Here is a 23,379-nt window from a genome sequence, read left to right as displayed (position 1 = left end):
GTTTGGTCACCTTTGAACTTCGACCCTCCTCATGCGGCGGACTGAGCGCGCTCTGTAGGTCGCCGTGGGAAACACTTTGATAAACGTTTGAATCGTGATGCAACGACAGTGATCAGACATACAGACCGTTCTGTTTCAACCAGTCGGACCTGGTTTATTTTGGCGGTTATGGTGGTTGTAGATTAGCCAGATCAGGTCAGGATGAGTCGGTTTACTTCCTCTTTAAATCTTCAATACTATCCAACAACTATCCACACTTAAAATGATCATCCTATTTCCTGGGAGGCTTTTATTGCGAAGGAATTGTTCAGTTTCATTGATGGTAACTGCGTTCAAAAGGTAAAACTGATTGAAATAATGACTAATAATGAGTGTCTGACAGTATTTTTGTTAAAAATGGTTCATCAGAGCAGCAGACTGGTGACTCGGTTGTTGTTTACTCGACCTTTTTTAGGGATTGGCCTTCAGTCATCACTCAGATATTCACTCTGATTTGAATATTTATATTATTAGCTCATGGAAACAGTCCTCTACATTGGTTAAACTGGTGTTTACCATCTTGCAGGAGGCTGAGGAGTTCCTTGTACAAGTAATTTTCTTATTTTCTGCCTGTCTTCTTCAGGGAGTTTGATCCCGGATACATCGAGGAGTTCGTTACTTCGCCTCCTTCCCTCCCCGATGTTCCTCCTCCTTCTCCTCCTCCTCTGTCGTCTCCGTTATCACCAACAACAACACAACAACAACAACAAACGTCATCCAATCACAGCAGACCATGTTCAGCAGTCCAACTACGCATCAAAAACAGGTAGGAGACCATTAAGACCCTATAAGGTGACCGATTGGTAGATTCCACATGTTGGAATTCTGTATTCTGGTCTATCCTTTTTACAACCAAAAAATATAACGTATTTCCAAGACAGAGAGAATTTCTAAGCAGGTTTTTTTGGCTTCACAGGGCAAAAATTCCTTACTAACATTTCAACATATTGTAATTCAAGAAGTCTTAGAGTAGGGCTGAATGATGCAGAAATAATAAAAACTTTGCACTTGGCAATATGAGTATAATTGAAATAGACATTTTTGCATTGATTTTCTATTAGATTTTTATTATTTTGGGGGATTTTTGCTGCATTCTGAACAAAAAATGTATGTCACGAGTTTCTGATTTGCACCACATTTGTAGCACCACAATGCTTCATTTATATTGGTTTGTTTTTGACACATTTTACCTCATGAATGTGTAGATTCTCAGTCATCCAGGTCATGGTAATCATAGGAGTTTTAGTAGAAATCAACTGGACTTTCTCTGGAGGTTCTTGTTCAAGGTCCTTGAACAAGAACCTCCAAGAAAAGTCCAGTTGATTCCTACGTTTACCTTATGAAGGAACTTCAGCTCCCTTAATTAGGAGATTGCAGTTGGTCATAGTGTGACGTTGTTGTTGAATCTGCTGGATCTTACACAGCAATGGAATATCATTTTAAACTATATTTGAACCATAACAACAGCAGTAAAGAGCAGAACTTATTGTTTATTTACACACTAAAACATTATGAACATTTCTAAAAGAAAGACATGAAGTTAAAGCAGGACAGTGTCTGTGTCGCTGACTGATTTCCTCTCCTACATTTGATAACGGTTCCTTCTGAAGTCGATAAATCCTGTTTATTTTTCCAAACATCAGTTGCTGTGTGTTGAAACAGGAAGTGATGTCAGACAAGTGTCAGCGCAGCAGTCAGCTGAGGAGGTCTTCACCTCCGCCGTTAGGACGTCCTGAGTGTGTTTCCTTTGTTTTGAGTGTGATTTATCGCGGCGTCCTGTTGTGCGTTTGTGACCGAGGGGTCGAGCTTGACGGGAAAACAAACTGGGGTTTTTCGCTGGTTTCTATGGTAACTGCCTACCAGTGTCTTCGTCGGCTGCATCGCTGCAGCTGTTCGTTGCACAACAGCATCTTTGAAATGGGTCATGATCTCTCTCTGCTCTGGAAAAGATGCAATTTTCTGGGCATTAAATGCATTTTGTTGCTTTTTTCCCCAAAATTTAGCCTCACTTGCTGACTATATTGCAAAAACTTAGGGACATTCACTAGAATTTAAGTAAATTTCTATCCATTTTTGAGCAATAATTTGGCCAAAACAATGGGAGTTTATCAGGAAAATATGTAAACACAGTACGTTAACGAGTTGCTGTTGTACATTGGGTGCACTTTTTATGTAATTTCTGTTTTATAAGGTCGATTAAACCAGAACTAATTTGGTCTTTTTGGACGTTGTGGTTCGTGTTGCTGCTGAACTGTAACGTTTGGCAAAATATTAAAGCCCTATCTTTCATTTTCTAATGAGAGGTACATGGAGATGATATTTTTGAAGCAGGGTTGCTGTTTTATGCAGCTGGGGTTTCTCTGGAAGTGTTCTCTTGTTTCACATCAAGCTTTACATTCAAAAGAAAATACAGGACTCAGGTCTCCATGCACTCTATAAATACTGACACACTGCTGCAGCCAGTTTCATCCTAATATGGAGGTCAGATCCAGGATGTATTGTCAGTTTGTGGGTGTAATGACCACCACAGCCTCCAGGGGGTGCTAGTGCAACTATAATAATAATAATAATAATAATGGTTACTAATAATGATAACTACACTCCAGCCTGTCCTAAACTCAGTTTACAGTTTACATGTGCAACACTTTTATGGAGGCCAGGTTTAATCTCAGCTAAGTCTTGAAGGATTTTGAGCAGCGACATGCTTGCAGGTGATTTCAACAGCAGTCATTAAAATGTACCCTCCCTGTTGGTCCCATAGAGTCAGATAAACACCCAGAATGACTCCATTCTCCCACAATTCCCTGGACTCTGGGTGGTTATCAGATACCAGCGAGTGGAAAGGGGGAGGCTGGCTCTTTTTCGTCATCCCAAAAACAGGAAGTGGGCCATCAGAGCCCCGTGAGGCTGGGTGTTAATCTGCAGAGGACACCGATTCTCAGACTCCTTATTTCCTTTCCTGTCTCCTATGAACCCTGCTTGCTCTTCTACCTCCCTCCTCCCATCTTTCCTTTCTTTTCCTTAGCTTTCCATCTCACTCCTCCTTCATCCTCGCATGTTTCTTCGGTTGAATCACCACATTTTTCTAAAGCGACATCATCGCACAGTTGCGCAAAACACACACACACACATACACACAAACACACACACACACACACACACACACACACACACACACACACACACACACACACACACCACTGTAACGCAAACAAACACCCCAAAACACAGACACACAGTTTGAAGACAAGTCTGGTTTAGTTCCTGCATCAACCTGTCAGTCACTTTGATGAATAACTACAACATCCAATCACTTGTTCTGACTTTTGGAGGTAGGTGTGGCTACACTGTGGTTTGCATCAATTATGACCAGTTTGCTCCATGTTTAGGCAACTTACAGTCAAGTATTAGCTGCCAATGTAGCATTAGCATCAGTAGTGTTGTCATAGTAACCTGCAGCTTAATGCATCTTAGGTTTAAATATAGTTAAACTGTTGATGTTTGAGGTTTAACTGACACCTTGCAGTCAATCAGAGAGCAGGATATCGATGCTTAAGGACATTTTAGTAGTTGCTGAGGAGGTTTTAGAGGCTTTTAAAGACTTTGTAGAGGCTCCTGCAGTCTCCATAGTTCCTTAAAGAGCTTCCACTGGTTCTAAAATGAGTTCTTGAGGTCTTTGAACAAGTTTAGAAGGCTTTAGGGGTCCTTGAAGATATTTAAATGTCTTAACAAAGTCCCAGGATCAAACACCAGCTTATTCAATGGTGGAGCTCATTTCTGTGTATCATGTCATTTTCAAGGAAGGAAATATTACCTACTCCGGGGTAGATTGTATTTCAACATCAAATAGCAGTTTCCTACACCTGAACATCGCCATCAACAACAGAAAATACAACACAGCAGCCATTGCGGCTCCCTCCACTGTTGAGAATGTCAAGAATGCGCCAGAAGTCCTTAAATGCTCCTCAAGAAGGTTGCAAGGGTTCTTGAGTGACTAAGATAGTGTAGAATCAGTGTTGTTGTATTTGTAGTAGTTTCCTGCATTTTAATAGAATGATATCCAGCTGTCCAGTTTGAACAGACACTGTATGGAGCTCCACAGCCTAGAAGAGTTTCAAGGGTACTAGTGGTCCATATAGAGGTTCTTAGAGCCCTTGAATGGGCTCCAGGGGGCGTAAATGAGCAAATTAACTTGCAACTTGAGACCAATTCATGCTTTCCATGTCTGCAAGGATATGTTGGAAGTAACAAAATTTGTGAACGTGGACTTCTGGCACTGCAAGCGCCGTCTGTAAATGTGGGTCACAACCAATACTTGTTTAGAGTACCGACTATATGAAGAGGTTCTTGGTCATCCACACCTATTAACTTTATAATTATTGAGCTGTAGTTGAAATAGTGCTTTGATTTGTTCTTGCTTTTCAATGACTGAGCCCAAACACAGTGGGAAATTCTAATTTCTCCAGATATCCTTTGCTATGTTCACCTATTGTACTCAACACAGCTCACAAATAATCGCTGTCATGCAGCTAAAGCCCAATGTGTAAGTAGTTGCTATCTCCTGGAAAAAAAAAATTGCATTTCTGTGTTGATATGACATGGACGTATTGTATGAACAGAACTACATGCAAGTCAGTCCACTTTCCATACAGATGTGGAAAACATTTCCATACAGATGTGGAAAACAGGAACTGGCTTTTAGGCATCATTAAAAGATTTCTAAGTTGCTGCAGGACTTTGGAGGAGCTTTGATTTGTTCATGCTTTCCATCGACAGTGGGAAGTTCTGAATTCTCCAGGTATCCTGTGCTGCGCTACCATTCAAAAGTTTGGGGTCACCCAGGTAATTTCATGTTTTCCATGAAAACTCACACTTTTATTCATGTGCTAACATAATTGCACAAGGGTTTTCTAATCATCAATTAGCCTTTCAACACCATTAGCTAACACAATGTAGCATTAGAACACAGGAGTGATGGTTGCTGGAAATGTTCCTCTGTACCCCTATGGAGATATTCCATTCAAAATCAGCCGTTTCCAGCTACAGTAGTCATTTACCACATTAACAATGTCTACACTGGATTCATCATTCATTTAATGTTATCTTCATTGAAAAAATGATTTTCTTTCAAAAATAAGGACGTTTCTAAGTGACCCCAAACTTTTGAACAGTAGTGTATGTCCGCCCACAGTGCTTCAAATCTCCCTTGCAAGTTTTACCAGATACCTACCAGCCAATCACAGACCAGGATTAGCAGCATAACTCATACCAGTACATAAAAAGCACACACATGTGCACACACCCAGTTTTAACACATGCATATTTTCATCATTGTCTCACATCCCAAACACTCAAACAAACTATTTAACATTTCGCAAGCATGTTTTGATGCAATTAAAAACTCACAAACATGCACACAGCTAGAGTATGTCCTCTGGATCCACACTTCTACCAGCCTCTCTCTCTCTCCAATTTTGGTTTCCGGGCAGATCAGAACGATGATTATTATGGGCTGGAAGCAGTTTCCCACAGCAACAGATAAGGTCTCTGTTGAGAAAGACACACCCTGAACTCACACATGAACAGAGGACAGTAAAGACAGTTTGAGTCGTCAATACAAACACTTTCTCTTTCTTCATCAGCCCCATCAATTTGTGTTTTTGAGGGAAAATTATCTTTAGCGATCTGAATGCAACATTTAGCTTTAATGGGTTGAAGTTTCCTGAGTTTTCAAACCTGGCAACCCCACTATGAAGGCACAATTTTTAGAACTGGTCAACAAATAGCACCACTGTTGCTACTCTCTGCTGCTGCTGTTACATTGTAAATTTTCCCGCTGTGGGATCAATAAAGGTTTAATCTATCTATCTGTCTGTCTGTCTGTCTGTCTGTCTGTCTGTCTGTCTGTCTGTCTGTCTGTCTGTCTGTCTGTCTGTCTATCTATCTATCTATCTATCTATCTATCTATCTATCTATCTATCTATCTATCACAACATAACATTTTTACTGCCTTTATTTCTTCAAGATCTGATTAAATTAATCCGTGTTGGAAAGTTGAATGTTTTCCTTGAATGGAACCAGCAGTTTTCACTCTACAAATACTACAACAGTTATTACATTAGACATTATGAATAATCAGCTGCAGTGCATCTATTCAATCTCTCCAATTAGTGTGAATGAACAAAAATAACCAGTGGAGTTCCCCGTGGCTCCAATCTGCACATTCTTATCAATATCTACATGCTCTTACTAGCTTAAATTATGGAAAACAACAACATAAATCACCATAAATTTGCAGACGACACCCAAATTTACATAACCAAGGAACTGCAATCCTATTTAAGTGCTCCATAGTTACATTAAACAAATCAACAATTGAATGTTCCACAATCTTGCTGCTATTTTTACCTGTATTTAATAGAACAGTGTGCTGGATGGCTGTTTATTATCTGTAATTATGGAGGGTGTCTTCACGTTTAATCAACTGAGACATAACACACTTACACCTGTGTTCTTATGAAACTAGGGCTTTGGCTAAAGTATAGAGAAATCACTGAAGCTGTAAGGATGGTTGGAAGATTGAAAAGAGGTTTGTCTGACTCAAAAATAGCTCTGCAGCCTTGAGGCAGAAAGTTGAGTGAATTTTTAGCCAGAACAAAGCGTTAAGGGTCACAGCGGCCTCGACACCCGATTCAGACGCTACAAAGGGAGAGGATTTCCTCACCGTCTCATCATCCGTCTCCCTCTGTGATCTCAGATACATCTGACGATATTCCTGCGACACATGACTCCCAGGAACCCAGTCATGGGCACCTGCTGTCGGACTGGGAGGAGCTACAGCTTCACTCAACTGAAAATATCTTCTTCTGTTTCTAATGTGAGACATCAGTCACAGAGATGCAGCCATAATGGGGTTTTCAGAAAGTATGCTAAGAACTTGTACACAAAACTACTTTGGATCAGTTTCAAATTTATCAACTTGAGTTGGTAGCAGGGGTCCTTAAGTAGCAAACAGATGTCTGGAAGATATTATAGACTTTTTAAAGGATATGTGGAACCATAGAGTTGGTTCAAGCAGTCTCAGGAACCCACCGGATGTCTTTAAGGAGGTTCCAGTGGTCCTAAAGGAAGCCCGAAGCCTTCCAAAAGTCTTTGAGAAACTACCAAGAACCTATGAGGATGCTCGTATTGACCTTTAGGGGTTTCTGGTGTCCTGAAAACAAGAACCTGTCCTTGATACATAACCAGATGTTTCTTGGGGGGTTTAAATGATTCGTCAGGACATTGCAGGAGTCCCAGAAGAGATTATAGTGGCATCTGAGGAAATATGAGACTTTCAGTGAGTTCCAGATAACCTTGAATAGTTATGAGCTGTTTTTAATTAGGCTACAGTGGCTCTTGAGAACGTACAATTGGGTCTTAAGAGGTTTCTTGAACCCCTTTGCACTCACTGGCTGGATGGGTTGTATTTTGAATGGGATTCTAAATTATCATTTAAAAACACAAAGTCTCATGATAACGACAAGCCAAGCAGCTAAATCTTAAGGAAGATATTTTCCAGGTGACAGTAGATACTATTTTTCTAACCAGTGGCATTGAAGTTCATGCTTACTTAATTTAACTTTCATTTTCATAGTGGAAACAAGACCAAGAGTTGGGAGACAATGTTTGTGAGGCTGCAATTCTTTGTGCCTGATGGTAGTTTCAGCATGCTAACATGCTGTAGTCACATTTAGCAGGTACTATTGAGCCAGTTTGCCATCTTTGTTAAGCTCGATAACATGCTAACTTTCGCTAATTAGCACTTTGCACACATTACAATTAAAGCAAATTGCAATGTCATAGGTTTTTTAGCTAATGATGGCACCAAAGAAACAATCGGGGATCACCAAAGTCAGCAGGATTCATCCTCTGAGACTCATGCTAAATGCTAATTGCAGTATGCTAATATGCTTATAGTGACAATGATAAAATCTGAAGTTGAGCAGGTATCATTCCTCGTGTTAACCACCTTTGTCAGACTTATTGGAATGCTAACATTTGCTAATTAGCACTATATCATTACATTATATATTAAAGAATTAGCAGAAATTACACCTGAAGCTAACTGGAACATCATCAGTTTTTGACCTAAAGAAATAGTCAGAGGATTGCCAAAGTCAGCATAATTACTCATTTTGACCACTATGCTAATTGCTAAATTCAGGATGCTCGCATGCTCACAGAAACAATAAAGCTAGCATGCTATATAGATGTTTAGCTGGTATTTTTCAGCCAGTTCACCACCTTTGTTGTGTTTATTAGCATGCTAACATTTGCAAATTAGCACTTAGCACGTGAGAGTAGTTAGAATTTCATTAGTTTTGGCCCAATGATGACCCAAAAGAAACAGTCAGGGGATCACCAAAGTCAGTAGGATTCACCCTGTGAGATCCATAAATGACTCAACACAACATCCTAGCTATCTTGACAATAGTTGTTGCATTATTTTAGTCTAGACCAAAGTTGTAGACGCTGCTCACATGGGTAAAATTAATACTTTTCATCAAATTATAACTTGATAACTGACCTCACTTTACTGATAATCTCAGTTCCTCTGGTAACTTGCTAGACTGTACCCAGTGATAACCTCTGTCAACAGGTCTCGCTGTGGTTTTAGACTCCGGCCCTTATGACGGTGATAATCTAACAGTCAATAATAATCAGTTCTTTGTTTGTCAAGGAGCCACATGCTGCATCATGAGACGTCTTTCACCCAAAGGCTTCCGAATCCATTCCTGCTGCTGTTTTCGACAACTTTCTGCATCTGTTTATCTGTCCTCCCTCTTCATCCTCCCTTCCTCTCTCACCTTTACTTCTGTCCTGAACTTACTCCTGATTTTATTTTCATTCCAGGGATGTAAAACAGGAAAGTTACCCCTCTCATCCTCCTTTTTTCATCCTCCCTTTCCTTTATCTGCTGCACTATTTCCCCCCCTCTACCATTTCTCTATCATTGCCTCATTCCTCAGTATCTCCACCTTAACGATCTAACCAAACTTATCTCCCTCCCTTTCTTGCTACTTGCATTTTCTCACCCGTCCTCCCCCATTTTTTCCTCTCCTCTCTCTTTTTCCTCTCAGACTCTCAGTGTCTCTCTCCCACATCAGCGGCTACCGTCCAGACCGAGCTGTGCTGAGGATGTTTACTTCATGCTTTTATCGTACGGCGGCCTAATGACGCTTAATTGCTTCATTTGCTTAACGAGCTGGGGGCAGCACGACTCGACCTGATCTGGCCAGCCAGCACCAGACCGGAGCAAAGATCTGACAGTGGAAGAGACAGGATCGGTAGAGACAAGACTTTTTATTGGAGTTTTGATGGAAAACAAGGGTGGACGGATGTAGAAAATTGTGGACAGTGGACCGGCTAATTACAGATGAGTTTAACTCGAAACAGGGTGTAAATTTTGCTAATTTTGAGGTAGGTTCTTATGTTAGAGAGTGAAAAAGAAAAGGACAGGAGTAGTTAGAAAAGATAAGGCAGGAGACGATAACTAAAGGTCAGAGAAATGAAGTCAAGTCGGCTTTAGTACTGGAAAATGGTTTTGTAGGTCTTACAAAGCATGTAAGTCAATAGTTGAGTACCTTAGAGTTCAGTAGAAATAGGTTTTCTTGGATGTTTTTTAGAAGAAACCACATCAGAGATCTCCAAAGAACAAAGGTTGTGGAAATGGAACTTTCTGGGACTTTCTAAAAAGAAGCATCAAGAAAGTTGAGAAGTTCTGGTCAGAAAGCAGGAGAGAAGACAGTAGACTAAAGTGAACTCTAACTCGAGACCATGGAGCTGCTGGAGGCGTTTTACCGCCGGAAGCTCAGGAAGAAGCAGAAGAAGTCGGAGTTGGGTCGGTCGGACGGGGCGCTGTGTCGGGCGCCGTCGGAGGCCAGCGTCAACGGCCTGGCGACCGGCCTCATCTCCAAAGTCCTCAGGTTCACCTCCAGGTAAAACAGGCTACACTAGACTCATTCAGTCAGAGAGAAATGTTCAGCAAAAGAGGCCAGATTTTGAGTTTGTTCCAGGTGAAGAAAGATTTGATTAACGATTTAACGGACATATGAGAGTTACCACAACAACAGCACTGCTTTTATAGTTTAGACAGAAATTAAATTTTACAACAACAGTATTGGTGGCAGAATAATAGTTGACTAGTTTACCTTTTTTTTGAGATGCTTCCATTTCTGGTGACTTGAGACTTTGGTAGAAGGGACGTGCAGCTTGGACACAACATTTATGACATGACATTCCACAGTAAACTTGGTGACGCAACCAAGGCATTAAAATTTTGAAATTAGATTATTGACTTGGATATGACATTGATTACTTGAATGCATCATTTTTAACTTGGACCTGACATTTAAGACTCTGACTTAGCCTTTGTAATCTAGGGACATGGCGATTAAGTCTTGTAGATAAAATTTGTTTCTTGGACAAAACCTTTTAGACTCAGATGTGTTATTTGTGACTTGGACATGAAATTTAACAGGTTAACTTGAACGTAACATTAAAGAATTACTTCTGTGACTTGGAAAAGACAATTAGGTCTTGTAGATGACATTAAGGACTTGGACAAAACTTTAAAACTCAGATTTAAGCTTTGGTGACTTCAGTGTAACATTTAGGACTTGTGCAAGACATCAATGACTTGGACACAATCTTGGTGACTTAAATGTGACAATCGACATCTGTGGCTTTGAGATAACCATGATTACTCAGGCATGGCGCCAATGACTTCTACATAACTTTAGCAACTCGGACCAGGAATTTTTCACTTCGAAGTGGACATTCAACATAAACTAAGTAACTTGGACATGAGTTCCATGACTTGGACCTGACATTTCAGATTCTGACATAACGTAGGTGATGTACAGACATGACAATTAAGTCTTGCAGGCAGCATCAATGACTTGGACAAAACTTTTAAGACTTGGATGTGACATTTAAGACTTGTGCATTACATTTATGATTTTTGACACAACCTCAGTAACTTGAACATGACATTAACATTGACAGGACATTTGTAACTTGGACCTCTTATTTCAGACTCAGACATAAATTTAGTGACATACAGACATGACAATCAAGACTCTGACTTGACTTTCATGACTTGGACTTCGGCAACTCGAACCACGTGTTTTTGAAGCAGACGATAGACATAGCTTAAGTAACTTCGACATGACTTGGGAAGGACATTGATGACTTGGACCTGACATTTAAGACTTAGACATAACCTTAGCGACCTCCACTTAAAACTTGTGGTCAACGTCAAAGTTTTGGACAGAGCCTTTGTTGCTTAGACTTGACATGTAAGACTCAGACACTGACGTTACGCAACCTGGAAATGACCCTTACAACTATCATGAAACGGTGAAGCAAACTTTGATTGTTACTGTTTTATTATGAGCACAGAACTGAATGAAAACAAAAATACACCATGCCAGACTTCAGAATCAGGTTTGAATCTGAAACACAAGTCAAAATAAGCCAAACTGCACTTGAGTCAGTCCTCCCAAAGCTAACAGCAAGAGTATCTGACCAAATCCAACAGCGATGATAAAGTGTTGAGGTATTCCAGCCATGTCCTGTCATTACCCAGGTTCCTTTGGTTCAGAGACATGCAGGCTTTCATGTCTGTGTCTCCCACTTAGTCCGATAACATCACTTCCTGTTTATCTCTGAGCATAAATACAGAGCAGCGGGATATGTCAAATGTAACAAGGATAACCGCCGCGCTAGTCAACATCTCTGTTATCACCGCCGGTTTGATAACACGTTCAGAATGTAATGATGTGATGTCATAAAGATTACCAATGTAAATAAAAACACATGATTTTATCCCTGAATCGCCATTTTAACCAATTATTTACCTCGTTTTTGCATGTAAAGAACAAAGGATACAAAAATAAACTGCTTTAGATAAAGAAAAGATTATGATCTAAAGAGAAGCATGAGAGATTTGCTGCTCTATTACAAATGTTGGTCTTTCTTTTGGGATAGAGCTTGATGGACCGAGCATAAACATTTAGGTGGGATAGGCACTATTGCAGCTGTTTGAAAGTTCCATTTAGCTGGAAAATGCTATATATATTCCATCAGGAAAAGCCAAGATCTGGATGCTTGACCCCTACAATAAGTCAATCTAGCAGTTTTGTTATGTTGTTGTGGTGTATAGCTGCCATGTTTTGGTTCCACTTGTCCTCTTAGAGGCAAAGATCACTGCAAATCAATACAAAGTTGTTGTGAAGGATCACCTTTATACTATAGTCTGTATGCATGTAGATTGCGGATGAAAACCTGCTAATGGCTTCACATTTCATACAGGTTTCTCCTCTCCATCTTTTATCTACATGTTAACGTTATCTAAATCCCCTTCGCTACCAGAAACCACAACAATCTCCAGTCAGCAAACATATCAGACTGAAAATTTCAAGTTTTGCCAAAGGTTTAGGTTGTGCAACAAAGCTGCCCTGCCTGGTTTTTGCAGCAAATTATCCATTTTATTGACAGAACTCACCTCCCTGCATGTAAATGTTCCACCAAAAATAAATCCAACATCATCATTTTGAGTGCATTCTGTTCTTCACCCCACCCAATACGGTTGTCACACAAGAAGTTTAATTTCTCCTGTAGCGGAAGCGGAACTGTTGTCACCAAATGACAACCCAACTGAGCACCCATGTTTGACAGTGTTCTCCACCACCACCCTCAAAACACCAAATGATGGAATATCTTTTGAAAGAATGGCGTTACATCCCTCCAGTAGAGTTCTAGAGTCTTACAAAATCAATGCTAAGGACCATTAAAGATTTTCTGATGGGCCAACACCTTACTTAAGACACATTATGTCGTATATATCTTATGTTTAAATCGCTAAATAATTCCAGTTGCCTCCATTTTACATTTTTTATTACTGTAAACATCACTGAAACTCAGCAATTCTTGTATATGTGTTAATTTGAAAGCGTTCCAGGGAAGGAAAGGGTTACACCAAAAGCTTTTAATGTGAAACATTGGTGCGGAAAGTTTAATATCAAAGTGGAACCACCTGATGTGGAAGTTTGCATTATGCTGTATTCCCCAGACACACTCTTACACACTGAAAGTTTATTTATTGGCTTCTTTATGTCGATTTCTGGGTTACTGTTGCCATTAGCATTGAAGTTAGCTGAAAAACTGCCTGAAAGTTGTGTCTGAACAAACAGTTTCTCTATGTTTGGTTGCTTTTAAGTGTGCTATTCATTATTTTTGTTATGTATTTGCGGGTCTGCTATTAGTGTGTTGATGAGACTACAGTTGAAAGTGTTTACAGGGTTTGACAGGAAGGGAGATTCAGAGATAAGCTGAAGGTGAGTCAGATTTCCGTGGAATGACACCATGCAGTGGGAAGTGTGTGGGAGGAAACATTTGGTTAATATTTGATTTTGAGTTTCCAGCTCTGACGATAAACTCTGTTCAGTGGTTGATTCCCTGGAGGAGTTTAAGACGTCTCTGAATGAAGGTCTGTGCAGGATGGAAGAGGACAAACATGGTGTAAAAATAAAAACCATGACTGTTGTGTGAGTGTTGGAGATGAGGCAACTTTCTGCAGAAGAGTCCTTCAGGCATTGACGTATAAGAACGTTATCAAGATGTTGCCTTCCTTTATCAAGTAACTATTTTGCACCAGTTATTTTCTTGCAGATTAGTATTTGAAGGAATGTTGACAGCTCAAAGTATATAGCTGAGCCTGACAAGTTTGTCCAAGTCTGATGGTATAGATCTGAGTCACAAACTGGGCAAATTTTAAGAAAAATCCAAGATCCATGAGCTCAGATTCTGTCAGCTGACCCAAATGTGTTGGTGTTTCATGGACCACCAACCAAAAACTTACATTTCTTTAGTATTTAAAAAAAAAAAAACACACCAAACCATCACATTTTATTTAATAATTTACCCCTGTGAATGTGTTGTTGGGCTCCTACTGACCCAAGAATCCCCAAGAAAACCCTGAAACCTGCTGTGGAGCTAAAATGATCACTTGATTAGTCAACTGTGGTATCAATCTTTAACAAATTTGATAATTCAGTTTATAATATGGAGTAAACTTGGGGCTTTTGGGGCTGCTGCGTAGTCGCCTGCTTAGTCTGGTTATTTTGCTCACATTTTATCAATCTAATGTCTCAAAACTGTATTTTTTCCCTTAAAATAACCAAATTTTAAGACATTTGGTTCTTCCAAACTCCTAGAAATTTGAACCTCAATACAGCCCTGTGGAACTCCTTCAGACAGGAAACTTTCTGTGCTTTGGAACCAATTTGGGTTCTTTTTTTCAGCTTAAAAGTGATGAACATCTAAGAACAGGAAAAAAATCCCTTTATTTTTTAACTCTAGTGGTTTTGCTGTTGCTTAAGTGTTGTTTGGGTTGATAGCAACATGATGGCAGCAGTTGTGACTGGTTCTGGTTACTTTTCACTTCTTTCTTCTACCGATAATCAGTCTTTACCTGAGTTTGATGTCAGAAAGTTAAAACATTAAATCCCTCTTGGTGTTTAAACCCTACAGACGCACTGAGCCGGCGTCTCGACCTCATTCGTGGCATTCGACGAAGCTCGGTGACGGTCAGCCGGAGCTGGACCCGGCGGCGATGGACACAATGAGCAGCGCCTGGCACCATGGTTACCATGCCAGGTCAGAAAGACGAAAATAATCAGTCAATCTGATTTAGAACTCATTCTTACTCTTTGGATCAGTCGCTCACCGGTTTGCAGATGTGGTTTGAGCTAAATGCTAACATTAGCAGAGTTACGTGATCCTGATGTTGATGTTTTATGATTTAGCATCTTAGTTCCTCTACAATTAAACTGCATTCTCAGTTATGCAAAATATACAGTGGAGCCCAAAAGTCCATCAGAAATGTGTCATAGTTTAACGTAAACCTGGAAATAATCAGAGGGTTTGGGGATTTTAAAACAGGAAGTTTTGACATGGAAAATGGAGAAGGATTATTTCAGATTCTGCTGTTTCTAGGTCGTCAATCGAATTGATGGGTTCAGATTTCCTTTGGTTGTATCTTACACTGAAGCAGCATCAAGAAAAGTAATTCTGAAGTCAGTTTTTCTTCTTTTTGATCTAATCTCTCCACACTTATAGATATTAAATGCTGAAGAAGTCGGCTTTTAAATAACAGAATCTCGGATAATCTGACTTCTGTTTTTATTGGACACTTATATTTGGAGATACACAGGTAATATATATATATAATATAATAATATATAATAATAATATATATATATTATAATAATACAAGAGTTTTGGAACATAGATGTAGCTGAAATGCAATTCTGAAAGGTCTCCTCTGGTAAACGTCAAGTTTTTCTTGTTCATCACGAGCAAAATAAACACCATAGCTGAACATTTCTACGTAGAACCTGCAGTGACAGTCTCAGAAACATAGATTCAGAATTCAAAATATGTAACTTTAATACTCAGAAATGGTTTTTAGCAGTTAAACCTACTGAAACTCCAACATAGATGCACTCTGCATTAATATTCTAGTTGTATATAGAAAGCTGGCAGCACATTCAGCTTCAGATCACCAGCTTCAAAGTCGAGTTGACAACCGGCAACAGGAAAAGCCCCTTTCAGACACAGTTTACTTGTTGATTTCCTGTCAAAATAAGAGTCTGAGTCACTTAAGTTACATGAACCTGTTTGACCTCTGATGTTTCCAACTGTCTGAAAAGAGTTTTTGAAGTCTGGATTTCAGGTTTACTGAGCACCGCTATCAGTTAAAGGGTCAAAGGTGATGTTTCCAGACAGCCATAAAGTCTTAAGTCTTATCTCGAACCAACACACTCTGGTCAATAACGATAAAACACAAGACAGATGAGCTTCTCTCATGTTTATGAACTCTTCAAAATAAATCCTGCTTCCGTTAGCGATGACATGCTGCCGTTTTTCAATCGTAAACAGTTTTGATTGTTGTTCTATTAGAAAAGAAAGAGGTGAAGAGTTGGTGTGATGTGACCTTTAACCATCAGACGACTGAACCTAAAGTGTCTAAAAGTTCATTTTTATATTTATTCCCAACATTTGCCAGAAGCTGGTTGGGTCCTTAAAGTTTAATTATTCGACACTGACATACAGCAGTTGGTTAAATGTACGGACTATAAAAATAAAGATTTTATGAAGATTAATGTTTTTACGGCTGTGAAGACATTCAAAATGTGCGAACACTTTGGAAATTAAATCCATGTTTGGAAATTGAGGAACCTTTTGGAACATTAAGGACATTTTAGAACCTAAGGATACTTTTGCTAAGTGATGAACTTTTAGGAAAAACAGTTCAGAAAGTTGGGATATTTTTCAAAGTGAAGAACTTTTAACATGTTTTGACACAAACGAACTAGCTAGAAACTTTGGAAAACAATTAAAATCTTGAGATTTGAGGACATTTTCCAAACCGAGGATACTTGTGGAAAGTGATGAACTTTATTTTAAAAAAGGAGTCTTTGGAAATTGACAAACTTTTAAGAAGATGTGAACATTTCGGGGGGAAACAAGGTCAGTTTCTAAAACAGGAAGTGAGTAAGTTGTTGGAGAATGAGGACACTATTGGAGACATGAGGACATTTTAGACAATAAATGTATTTCTGGGGACAAAACTTGGAAGAAGATTCCTAGAACTCATAAAAAACACTTTTTTTTTGGGCAAAACGGGACATTTTTGGGAAAATAAGCACATTATGAAAAATTGGGGCATTTTGGAAAGTAAAAAACTTTTTAGAAAAGTCTTTGACAGACAAGGAGTTTGGAAAATATGACCCTTTTCTTTTGAAAGAGTAGCATTTTTTTAAAGAGGGAACACTTTTAGACTGTTAAACTTTCTGGAAATGGAGGAACTTTTTAGATGATATGGACATTTTGGGGGGAAACAAGGTCAGTTTCTAAAACAGGAAGTGAGTAAGTTGTTGGAAAATGAGGAAACTATTGGAGACATGAGGACATTTTAGACAATAAATATATTTCTGTAGACGAAGAACTTGTAATTTGAAAATGAGAATCCCTTTAGTAAACTGAGGACATGTTGTTTGAGGGGTTATTGTAGTAAAAGTTGACACATCTCACGATAAACGGCATAATTTCTAGCTTAAATATCTGCAAACCGGTGGGTAAATATTTGGCGTCGCTGCTTTCTATGGAGCTGCTGGTCAGGGGGAGCTCTGACGTCTTTGCCCACAGAGAGTGAGACATTCCTGGGGTCCCTCCCCCTCACCTCTGGGTCTCCCATGGCAACACCCACCATCCATCCACCCACACTAACACACACTAACACACACTTCTGACCGTCGTTTCTTGTTGGTAAAGTGTGCAAACGTCACATTTCTGCAGCCCTTGTTGGTGTAAAAGCACCTCAAAGGCTGAAATCAGCTGACGGACTCGTAATAAAACTGTTATTAGCGACACAGAAACACAGACGCACTCTGTCCCGGTTTCCACAGCAGTTAATTGCATTGTGTCCGCCTGAAGGACTTGGTGGGTCAAACTGTGATGTGGACACACATGCATGCACACACATTTACATTCCAGTCAGTCATTCAGACGGCCAGTAGCTGTAAAGACGCTCGGCTCGTTACGTCAAGGTTCTGGCACTTTTATTTGTCTGCAGTTAGAATAAGAGCCTGAGTCACTTTTATGTTAAAGTTTTGGTGATACTTGGGTCAGAAAAAGCCCATAATAAGATAAGATAACATAAGACAAGACAAGATAAGTAGAATACATTACTTAAAATAAAAAGGATAAACACAAGAACAGACAAGTAAGAAGTACACTGTAAAAAAAAATGCAACCAAAAAAACTAACATTACAGCAGCTACAGTACAAAAAAGTACTAATAATCATAAGAATATGGTAATTTTGCACAGTTTAAGGAAATATTCTCACCTTAATTTTGCTTTTTTTGGGATTATTTTATGTTTCATGAAGATTTTTGAATGTGTAAAAATAATTAAATGACAGAAAATAATATAAATGCAACCAATTCCTGTGGGCTTTGTTGTAAAAATATCTACAATTATAGAAGATTATTTTGTTTAGCAAACATATTTGTGTAAAATTACAGAACCAATGCTTCTTTTTCTGGTAATTGTTACTATTTCTGGCTAATTTTAGAAATGTTTTTACAGTATTAAACCTATATTTAACAGTATTGTTTATTGTATTACAAGAAAATATTTGTGAAATTCGATAAATTTGCAAATGGAATTTCATAGTTAGTTCATTAATATTTACATTAGAAATATAAATTTACAGACTACTTTTGTAAAAATTTCATAGAATTACTCATTTGTTTTACATACAGTGTAATACTAGCAATCATTCTGAGGTTTTACATTTATACTGCGCATAATAAAAATAATTGCACATGAAATTTTATGTGAAAAGAGATTACGTTTTATCGCTTTGGTGAGTCCTGATTTTCCATAAACTGTCTAAGTTAAAATTTCAGGAGTTTGTTTTCTGACCAAATGCATGTAAAGCTAATTCCACAGCTCAAGGAAACATTAGCACAGAAGCTAAAATGATCTGTTAGCATATTAGCATTAGCTTCAACCCTCCTTTCTCTTGGCCTCTCAGTGCCTCGACCACCGACCTGTCCGGCGGCTTCGACTCCGGCTACCTGAGGAAGAGTCCGGACCAGTACAGCTCCAGAGGCAGCATGGAGAGTCTGGACCCTCCCCAGTCCTCCCAGCTCCACTCCGGACCTCAGCACCAGCACCAACTGGGTCACCACGGCCACGGCGGATCCCACCAGACCTACTCGTCCTGCCACCAGCTGTCCTCCGCCAGGTCCGTTAATCAAACGCACCTCAGACGTTACTGGAAACTGGAAGCTGCACCTTCCAGCAGATTTATGTGTTGTTTACCGGCTGTAGATTTAAAAATATGAAGACATTTAAGAGCATTTATAGAGGTATTTGGGAAATTTTAGCTTCATATATCAAATACTTTCAAAGATATGTTTTTTCTTGTTGATTGATGGATTTTTCTTAGTTATGTTTGGAGAAATTTCGTTAAACTCTTGGATCATCTACCAATATTTAGGTTTTGTGCTACAGCTTGTCAGATCTGCTCAAAAATTCAAAGAAAATCATTTTCTTTTTCCTGACCAAGTATTTCATATTAAAGGCATTCTACATGTTGTTTGTATTAATGTGACCTGCCACTACATGTGATTCAGAAAATATCACTAGTTGACTTCAACGTTATCATTTTTTTAATAATTTCTGCTCAAAGATGGAACTTTTTGTGATTTTTTTGGTCATATTTCATCTCACCCCTAATCAGGGATTAATTGATCTACTTCTTTGATATTACAGATTCTGAAACAATGACATGATGAGAAATAACAGAGAAAATTTCAGGTTTTTATCTTTAATAGTCCCTCAGATATTGTTGTTCAAACAGACTCAAATTTCAATGTATGGAAAAACGTGCTGAAAGTGGGTCGACGGGCAGTTTTTAAAAAGTAAATCTAAAAAAGTGCTCAGTACATGAAGTTAAAATGTCACATAAATCATTTTAAATATTCATGTTTTTTGTCATTTGTCGTCTTCCAGGTCGTCCAACAGCATCGACCACCTTCACAGCAAGCGAGACTCGGCCTATTCGTCCTTTTCCACCAGCTCCAGTATCCCAGAGTACCTTGCTTCCACGCCTTCGTTCAGCCCGGAGCGCTCCTATTCGCTGGAGACCGTCCCCCAGAGAGGAGGAGGAAGTGGGGAGATGCAGCAGGCCGACATCCGCTACATCCGGACGGTTTACGACGCCCAGCAGGGTCTTTCTCAGGAGCACGAACTGAACTCTACGTCCGCCGCGATGCTACGTAGCACCGACTCTAGAGGTGGAGCCAGACCAGGGATGAACCGAGACCTCCAGGGTAAAGCTTCTGCTTCAGGAGGAGTTTACAGGTTTAGTAGTTTGGATTCAATGACATCATTGTGTTTTGCTTCAGGTTCGGTGGGTGGAGTCTGTTACCGTGGCAGCAGCAGTGGTAGCAGTAGTACCAGCAGCAGCAGCAGCAGTGGAGGTGGAGGAGCTCCGGCTTCAAACAGACACAGTGTTGGTCCGATATGGGGCCTGGCAGCCAGCCGAAGCTCCTACGAGAGCCTGAAGGGGGCGCCGGCTCCACCGAGGCGCAGCGACAGCTACGCCGCCACCAGGAACCACGAGAGACCGAACTCCTGGTCCAGTCTGGACCACGCCCGCTCACTACGGTCAGTAGGACCCATCAGATCCAAGAAAGCACTGATTCTCACACAAAAATTGACCATGTGACAACAACAGTAATAGTACTAATGATAATGGTCCAAAATATCTTCTTTTATCAAGACAAAGATATTCTCTTGAAGTTGTGTAGTAGAGGTGTTGCTCTTAAAAGTCAAGAAATGAACCCTTCTTAACTTTGTGGAATAACCACGTTGTTGTAAAATAACAATGTGACACGTTGCGCTATGATTGGGGATGTCCGATATTGGCTTTTTTGCCAATAAACGATAGGCTGATATTTTCCAACTCTCAATTTCTGATTCCAATGTCAACTGATATATGTGAGCAATTTAACTAATTTTAGGTAACATCACATATCTCCTGTGGTGGAATTAACACATCATGCTTAATTTTATTGTGATGCCCCATTGGATGCATTCTCAAATGCAACAAGGCTTTCCAAATGTAAACATTGTCTGTGCAAAATAAGAAAATTACTTCAACTTAAGTTATAGAAAAATACCATATTTATTTTTTTGTCTCAACAGTTCACACTCTCCCTTCTTCCCTCCCTCCCTGAGGCTATAGTTTGATGATGTCATCATTTGCGCGCTGGTAAATGCCTGTGAAATCCAGTCATTATTTTATTGGTTTTCATGATAGGCAAAACAAAACGATAACGATATTGACTGATATTACATTTTTATACCAATATCGGACCGATAATATCGGTGGGCAAATATTATCGGACATGAAATTTGATATGTTGAGATACAATATGTTACGATACGATACAATAGGATGCAATAAATTAGGATACAATGCAATACAATAATAGAATGGCACAACACAATACACTACTATATGTTACTATACAGTATATGCTATGATATATAGTATATTAGAATATGATTCAATATCATCAAGTGTAGTACAACATGCTCCACTATTGTACCACCCACCATGATACAACAAACTAAAGTACAACAAAAGTATTACCTGTATCAAGGTGTAACATGATACGATATGGTGCCGTACATCATGATGCAGTGCTTTACAATGCAATATTTATCACGTCTAATGCATTCATCCACATTCCAGCTGTTGTTGTAAAATATGATGTACTTGTATACAATGATTTTATCTACTCTAATGTGTTTTATTCAGGTCTCTGCAGAAAGGCTCCTGGCATCACTCCAGTGGCCCTGTTGCCTCAGGTACGGATATAATTTAATAACTGTACTCATAGTAAAAACGGCACTGCACCAGTAAAATGTGTAGAAAAAGGTCCATAAGATTCTCAAAATATAGAATCAGAGAAAATATAGAAAACTAAATATGTACCGTGTATTATGTTTCTCATTAAGGAAAGTCTGAATGGAAGAGAAAACTGACTGAAACTGGTGTCATTTCTGTGGTTCCAGCTAAAGGTTCTTACGGCGCCGAGGGTCAGCTCCACACAGTCATAGAGAAAAGTCCAGAGAGCAGCCCCACCACGAAGCCCCGGCAGGGCGGAGGCTTTCCCCAGCCGCCCTCCCCTACTGGAGCCTCCTCTGCAGGCTCCCCTCCCCAGTCCACCCGCCTCATTCTTCCCACCGGCGTGTACCCAGTGCCCCAGCCTGAACCACACTACGCACAGATGCCCAGCTCCAGCCCCGGTCCCTCAGGAGTTTACCCAGCCCTGGCCAAGGAGAGCAGCCGACAGCAGCAACAACAACAAGGGCTGCAGGGGGTCGCAGGGAGGGATGACGGAACAGCGGAGGGGCGGAGGGATGGAAGGATGTCGGCTATGGAAAATGGATACCAAAATAGCACTTCTTCATCGCATCAACTCTCGTCTTATTCAGCATCTGCCTCTACACAGCTCAGGACTCAGGCACATGAAGCAGACAGGTGATGTTTTACTTTTTCATTGATATATTAACCAACAAAGTGGTAGCATTTAAACTAACAACAGTTTAATCAGGTTATTCCACTATTAAAAATGTCAAATTGTCCACAAATCTTTCTCTAAACGCTCGTATAGCAACTATTTCTTGCTAAATCAGTGTCATTTATGCTAACTCTGTCTTGTACTTTCATTAGGCATCAACATGAAGAGTCTAACTTTGGACCCTACAGACCTCCAATGAAAACTACTGGAGGGGGATCAGACGGCCAAACTGTGGCGCAAAGGCCTCAAAGCCACCAAGTAGCTTACAATCAGAGTGAATCCCGTATTCATACCAGCAAGGGACCCCACAGCCAAGTGTACCCGGACCAGAACCAGGATTTCCATCTTCTGATGCAGTCAACCCCTGACCTCAGGCCCCTCTCCTCACAAGGCAGGAGCGACCCCTACCCACCGGGCCATTCCTGGGGAGACCGGAGCAGGTAGGAAGTTATCCTGGATCAGTGTCATAGGTTTGAGTCCCATAGGTTCGTCAAATTTCTGGCAAAAGCAACTTCCATGACGGTTGGTCAGTACGTCCAATGATTGGGTTTATGATGTTTAACAAGCGAACTCAGTTGATTTCTCCTGATCTCTCACTTCCTGCCCCTTGTTTTCTCCTCCCTTCCTTTTAGATCAATGGACCAGAGCAGCGTTCATTCAGAACCAGTGACATCTCCCAGGCTCGCCCAAGGACAGGTGCATCCTAGCCACTTACCTGTTCACGCTCAACCTCAGGCTCCGCCCACCTCCGCTTCGCAGTCGTCACCCCGTCACTTCAGCGACTCAGCAGCTCTGCAGTACCAGCAGTGGGACCACCGAGAGCAGGACAAAGACCGAGAACACCCGCTGACCCGCCTGGAGATCGCACTCGCTGAGGTCCAGCGATGCGCCAGCCCCGAAAGCACTATCTCTGGCAGTAGCCACGGCAACAGTAGCTGTAGCGATGTCACGCAACGGCCTGCCCGCAGCCTCTCTGTTTTGGAGAAGGTCAGTCGTTTCGAGTGTCGGGAGCGAGCTGGAAAGCAGCGCAGCCACAGCACCACCAACCCGCACAACAAAGCCACGCATCTACGGGTAACTCATACTTTAAATTTGTGATCACATTGTTTTCTTATGATGATTAA

At 40.3% G+C, this 23,379-nt stretch overlaps 1 protein-coding gene across 4 annotated transcripts in view; it reads left to right on the top strand.

Moving 5' to 3' along the window:
* The window catches only part of shroom3 (shroom family member 3), a 76,216-nt gene that overhangs the window by 31,740 nt on the left and 21,097 nt on the right, over positions 1-23,379 (top strand). For 2 of the 4 annotated variants that reach the window (XM_023265855.3, XM_023265856.3), the window contains 9 exons: positions 623-805; positions 14,617-14,742; positions 18,691-18,903; positions 19,674-19,993; positions 20,069-20,330; positions 21,490-21,539; positions 21,747-22,215; positions 22,408-22,695; positions 22,888-23,329. In XM_023265855.3, coding sequence (XP_023121623.2) covers positions 623-805; positions 14,617-14,742; positions 18,691-18,903; positions 19,674-19,993; positions 20,069-20,330; positions 21,490-21,539; positions 21,747-22,215; positions 22,408-22,695; positions 22,888-23,329 — 2,353 coding nt within the window. Of the gene's footprint in view, positions 1-622; positions 806-9,282; positions 10,020-14,616; positions 14,743-18,690; positions 18,904-19,673; positions 19,994-20,068; positions 20,331-21,489; positions 21,540-21,746; positions 22,216-22,407; positions 22,696-22,887; positions 23,330-23,379 lie in introns of those variants that run through there. The other 2 variants (XM_023265857.3, XM_035946225.2) reach the window with 2 other exon arrangements.

The sequence above is a fragment of the Amphiprion ocellaris genome, chromosome 17 (genome assembly GCF_022539595.1).
Source record: "Amphiprion ocellaris isolate individual 3 ecotype Okinawa chromosome 17, ASM2253959v1, whole genome shotgun sequence".
NCBI classification, from domain to species: Eukaryota; Metazoa; Chordata; class Actinopteri; family Pomacentridae; genus Amphiprion; species Amphiprion ocellaris.
Note: the sequence above shows the minus strand (reverse complement) of the source record. Positions and strands in the feature narration are given on the sequence as shown.